The sequence below is a fragment of the Alnus glutinosa genome, chromosome 1, assembly GCF_958979055.1.
Source record: "Alnus glutinosa chromosome 1, dhAlnGlut1.1, whole genome shotgun sequence".
In the NCBI taxonomy this organism is placed as follows: Eukaryota; Viridiplantae; Streptophyta; class Magnoliopsida; order Fagales; family Betulaceae; genus Alnus; species Alnus glutinosa.
The window spans coordinates 22506321-22512320 of NC_084886.1; the positions used below are offsets into that span (position 1 = coordinate 22506321).

The window sequence follows — 6000 nt, forward strand, 5'->3', positions numbered from 1 at the left end:
GCTCAGAACCGAGGGAGAGGAGACGCTTACTGGTACATGGACTTCAGGGGCAAAAATAGAATCTTCGGCGACCTCTGGTAGCTTTGGAGACAGACCTGACTTCTCAATCATACCCATTTCTCCCTCCGACGGTTCTCCGTCATATTCTGGCCGAGAATCCCGCTCAGGACAAGAAGAGCACCCGACACGCTGATTCCCCGGAGCATGGGTACCGGACGAAAGAAAACCCAGCCCACCGGAGTTCTTAGGAGTTGACGGAGAGTTACCTGAGCCCACTAAGCCCTTCGCCGGCAACATACCCTCCTCGGGAGACAAAACCCGATCTTTCAAGACTAAGGCATTGGGCTTCGGAACCTTCTGGATCCAACGTAGCCTCCTCTTCTTCTTGGGTTTGTTCTTCCTCTTCCGCCCATTAACCTTGGGCTTTAGGCCAGGCCCATGCTCAAGAAGCCCATCACAAACCCTGCTGTAAGCTTGGTCCACATTAGCCTTCAACTTCTCCAGCTGGCTTTTCCAGGTCAAGAGAGAGGAAAACCAGTTCAACTTTCCTGTCAGCTGATGTCCTGCAGAAGTCTGGCCATGGACGCAACCAGTCTTGTCACGAGCAGCAGAGACCTTTTTGGCCTTCGCAAGATCAGAACCACAACGGTAACAGTGGTCTTTACCCAACGGATTCATTTGAAAAATCCCATTTTTTGAACCTCTCGAAATCACAACCGACAACTTCTGCTTCTCCGGGCGATCACCCTTGTCCTCAGCCAAAGGAATCGCTGGTTGAGACAGCGTCCTCTCCACCTCCAAGCGGCCGGGTCCTGAACGCAGAACTGCTGCAAAGGAAGGCGCACCATCTTTGCTGAGAGCTCTAGAAGGATCACCAGGATCATACCCTCCAATGGCGCCGTCACCATTCCTCCTTGTCTTCTCTAGAACTGTAGCATGACGGCCCACTCCAAACCTAAGTGGGACTTTTAGGAATTCATTGATTTTATCCAATTCAATGACAAAACTCCTCCAACCCCTCCCATCACGACCTTCTGGAATGAAGATAATACCTCTCCGACCACCCACACCATATACTGCCACTTCAAGAAACCTTCCAGCTGCATTGCCACCTCGTCTGACTATGAGTACCTTAGACCCCTCCCTGAAAGACCTGATAAAGTCCTCCTCCGGGCACCACTGCAAGTTCTCCATTGTCAACGCCAACCACTCTATGCTTTGAGCACTAAGAAGAACTAGCCCGGAGAAAGACTTCCTCCTTTCTTCCAATCTCACCACCGAAGTTCGTTCTACCACCGTGAACATGAAAGTCTTGGCCTCCACGCAACACCACCGCTCCATAGCTCACCACTCACTCCTGAAAGTAACAAAATTCTGATTCTACTCCTTCCCAAAGACCCTCATGCGCCACCCCCACACTCACGTGCTATACGCTAACCTTTTGATAGTTTCTGTTCATTCTATACACTAACCGCCACCCCCCACACTCACGTGCTATACACTTCTTGCCCCAGACATTTGGCATTCTTTTGTTATTTTAAATGCTCTTTGTGGGTTTTGTGCTTTAGGGCTTAAGTCCTTCTGGGTTTCTTTCTCCTTTTTTGGGCTGTTTCTTTTTTGCTTTTTAGTTAGGTGCTTTCTCTTGCATATTTTCAATGTACTTAGAAGCGCTTTACGCTTTTAATAAGACTAGTTTATTACTTATCAAAAAGAAAGAAAGAACGAAAAAAAAAAAAAAAAAAAAAAAAAAAAAAAAAAAAAAAAAAAAAAAAAACCAGTAATTAGAAAAATTAACTCAAATCTTAAACAATCTAATCTTGGTTTTATGTGTTTATCTTGTAATATGTATATACATTCATTACACACACACATATACATACATAAACCCACTCAAATACACAAATATACATATATCTATATCCAAATTGACAATTACAATAATTTAAGTTATATCTACGAGCTGCTGCTCAATCAATTAGTTATGAAATAATTTATATTCATTGGAATAGTGGATTGGAGCACAATTCATCAGCTAAACTAATAGAATGTATAGTTTTTTTTAAGCCCCATCAACTAATAGTCGTTTTCACCTTAGCTCTAAAATTGACAAATGTAACATTTGGATACATCAAATTACTAATTTGTGTCAAAAACACCCCTCCGTCAACGTCATCCGTTATGTTGGATAGAAAAGTGTTCAAGTGCCTTGCATGTGACCTTTTTCACCACAATTCCACAAATACCCCCACTTTTACCCCATGAAATACCAAAATTACCCATCAATTCGGGACATGGGCCAAGGACTTTTTAATGGACTAAAATACCAAAATCAATCTTAACTATGCAATTATGGGACGCAAATGCCCATGAACATTTGTGTGCAATTACTGATATACCCTGCAAAAGACGAAGCTTTATAAAAGGATTAACCTAAGTCAAATCTTCCTCCCTCATCCTTATCCAAAGAACACCTTCTGAAGAAATGACCTAAGTTAAAACATGTGTGAAGTCTGAAGAACATCGTTGTTTTTTAGGCAAGTCTACGCTATAAAATTTCAAAATTTCTCAAACCTACTAAAAAAAAAACATGATCTTGAAATGAAGGGCTTTTTTCCCGAACATTGTGATGATTGGAAGCATACTTATGCTATTTTTAAGTTGTTACATGTTATCTATATGATATTCAGACGGTTTGGTCTATTAAGCGAAAACGACTCGAGCTTATAGTCAAGTAGAAGAAGAAGAATAGATAACCCTAATTGAATCACTTGACTAATCAACAAGGAATAGATAACTCTAATTGAAGAGTGAAGTTAGTACAGCCTCAATTCATTCACAAGATCTAAAGCTCAGGTCCGAAGCTAGGTCTATCTGCTGCACAAGTCAAGCTACGAGTATACAACTGTTTCAGTCTCTCACCTTTTTCATGCAAATTCATGACATTTAAAACCAGGCTCAAAGCTTGGCCTGGAGCTTGTTTGTGCAATAATCTAAGGAGAACTGTCAAGCTCAACCCTTGGACTGCAGTGTGCCTGGTTCCATGAGATGAGCCAAACAACTCTAAATTTTTAGGTAGAAAAAGACCAGATATCTGACGGGGAGGGAGAAGAGGAGTCTAGGGTTTTGAAAACCTGCTTTTTCGAAGTTTGTTTTCAGTTATTTTGCATTAATTTAGAATCGAAGCTTGAGCACTGGGCAAAAACTATGATTGCATCATATGAGTCTAGACCAAAAGAACTCGAGTCGAGTCTGATTAAATTTCTCATGAAAAAGGAACAGATGTGCTTTGTTGGAGAAAAGGGAGGAAGCATCAAGGTGGAGGAAAACATTGGATTGGTAACAAATAAAGCAGTTCATATTGTAGTTTAATCTGAGCTCGTCCAAGCTCATTCACCAGATTTAAAAGTATGGGCAAGAGATATTGCTTCACAAATTAATCACACAGCAAAATCTAAAATCTAGGCTCACAGACTTGTATAACACCCATTTAATGAAAGCGAGGAAAAGAGGTTCGGGGTGGTTGGTGTTTGGGGTCTTAGGTTGTGAAAAAAAAAAAAAAAATAGAGCTGCTCAAAGGTAGGTTGCTCTCATCTCATTCAATATATATATATATATATATATATATATATATATATATAAGTAATAGAAATATCATTAAAAGTGCAAAGTCATGCACATACGAAGTGTACAAGAGAAACGCCTATCTAGAAAGAGAAAGTTTGTTCAAAAAGAATTAGAAGAGGCCTATATTTCCTTTGTACATGAGTTAATCGTGGAGAAATCCAAGTTCAGAGGCAGTGGCTCACAAACAAGAATAATAATACCCCTTTTGCAAACTATGCATCCTAATATATCGATATACAAAAACCACACTGAATTGCATCAAAACTTAAAACATAATGTCAGTTTGGGGTCAAATCAACAGAATTTAAAGCAAGCCCAAGCAAGCTTAAAGCTAACAGGCTAAGCTTGAAGATGACTTCTTTTTTATCACATTTTGACTCAGTATGAACTGCCACAAACAATCAATTGATGCTTTATGACCAGTAGGGCAATCGAATAACCCCCATTCCAGTCTCATCCTTCTTCCCTACGATACTACCTCTTTTTTCACACGAGGCATTCATATCCAAATATTAGAAACATCATCTGAAAGCTACAAAACCTAAGTATAAACTTTTTCAACAAAAGCACCAATTAGTCCCTCTGCATATCCGCCAAGGCAGAATAACCCAGAATTTGACAATGTACAGCCAACACTATCCACAATGAACGCAATAATCAGAAAAGCATGGCTGCATCTGGTACTAGTGAATTGGGTAAAATAAAACCGGAAGCCCCAATCAAAATTTTATTTTATTTTGGGGTGGAGGAGTCGGGTTTTAGGACAGGAAAAATTAGAACAGAATCATAAATAATCGTGAACCCCATATGCAGAAACACAAAACTGAAATAGACGAATCAAGAAATTATCCTAGAAATCAAAACAACAACCGCCATTAGCATTGACCCAATAATCCGCAAATTCCATATACCATTAAAACAACGAACATCCTAGAGAACATGATCCAGTTTCATACAAAACTTGTAATAAAATAAAAAAACACAGATCCGATTAACTCATCTCCAAAGGCATCAGTCCCGGCGGGCCTTGAGGCGCTGGTTGAGCTGCTCGATCCTGACGACGAGAGCGGTGACGGAGTAGAGGAGCCAGTAGAAGACGAGGGCGGCGGCGATGAGGAGGGCGTTGCGCTGGCTCTTGATGATGGATTTCTGGTGGCGGAGGTACTCGGCGGGCGTGCACGACTCCGGGGTCTCGCAGCTGGGGCGTGTCTCGTACTTCCAGTAGATATCCATCAGAAGAAACAGACAGAAGGGCACCACCGAGAGGAATGGCTTCAGAAGGTTCCTAGTCACAGCGATCAGCCCCTTCCTGAGCCCGTCCAGCCCAGGAATAGTAAGCAACAACACCATGATCGCCTCCGCCGCCGCGGCGTACCCCAGCACCACCCACTCCAGTGCCATTTCCTCTAGATCTGGGTTTCTTGCTTTCTGGGATTTCTGTTTCTGGGTGCTTTTCTTACAGAGCAAGGAGTTGAGTTTCCTGGCGGTGGAGAGAGAGAGAGAGAGAGAGAGAGAGAGGCCCTGACTCCTCCTGAGCATGTAAAGTGTAATTAGGGGGATACGTGGAGGTCTTTTTGATAAACAGAGTGTACATTGTTTGTGCTACAGATGGCAGCCACAGAATGGTCAAACATTGGGCTCAGAGACTTTAGGACTTTTTTTCTTTTTCTTTTTCTTTTTCTTTTTTTAAAGTAGAACTTTTATTTGTATTTGAATCATCTCCCGTTTATTTGAACCGGAAATTACCCGATCCTTGTAAAAGTAAAAATAAATTTTGTGAAGAAAAATGTAAAAGGATTATTTTATCCTTACTTTTATAAAGACCAGATATTTCGTTTTATTTAGGTTGTGGACCTGTGGTTGATTTCGAGTCTGTCCAACCTCAAAAGGATGGGCCTTTTCTTAATGGGCCTGAGGGATGCAGAAAAGATATACACTTCGGGCCCCTTGAATTACGATCTGTCCGAATTTGTGATTTTGAAATGCACTATTTAAAAGTGAGATTTTTAAAATTACAGTTTAATCTTTAGAATAATATGTTTTTAAAAACACACTTCATTGCATGCGATTTAAAAATACAAATTTTTCTATATTTTTAGCATTATAATTTTTTAAAAATACCCTTTCAAACCATACATTTTCTACAACTTAATTTAAAATTACAGATTCAGTATGCAACTTCTAATTAAAATTGAATCAAGTTGTGTGCTACCAGGTGCAAAATATGGAATTGAAATTATACTCCTATATGGAGTTCTATCCAACTTATATGTTAGTAATTAATTTTGAAATTATAGTAATTGCTCAATATGAGAAGGATAAGTAAATAATTGGGAAAAAGTACGCATACCCTCCTCAAACTACTACTCTATTGTC

At 40.3% G+C, this 6000-nt stretch overlaps 1 protein-coding gene across 1 annotated transcript; it reads right to left on the reverse strand.

Moving 5' to 3' along the window:
• Positions 1 to 4469: 4469 nt before the first annotated feature.
• On the reverse strand, positions 4470 to 5175 carry LOC133858691 (uncharacterized). The gene has a single exon (XM_062294162.1). It carries the CDS (start codon positions 5161 to 5163, stop codon positions 4636 to 4638), a length of 528 nt encoding a protein of 175 aa, XP_062150146.1. The 5' UTR covers positions 5164 to 5175; the 3' UTR covers positions 4470 to 4635.
• Positions 5176 to 6000: the final 825 nt, after the last annotated feature.

Bases quoted from the DNA above. Each gene is read 5' to 3' on its own strand.
- LOC133858691 (XM_062294162.1), bottom strand. From the start codon at position 5,163: ATGCTCAGGAGGAGTCAGGGCCTCTCTCTCTCTCTCTCTCTCTCTCTC.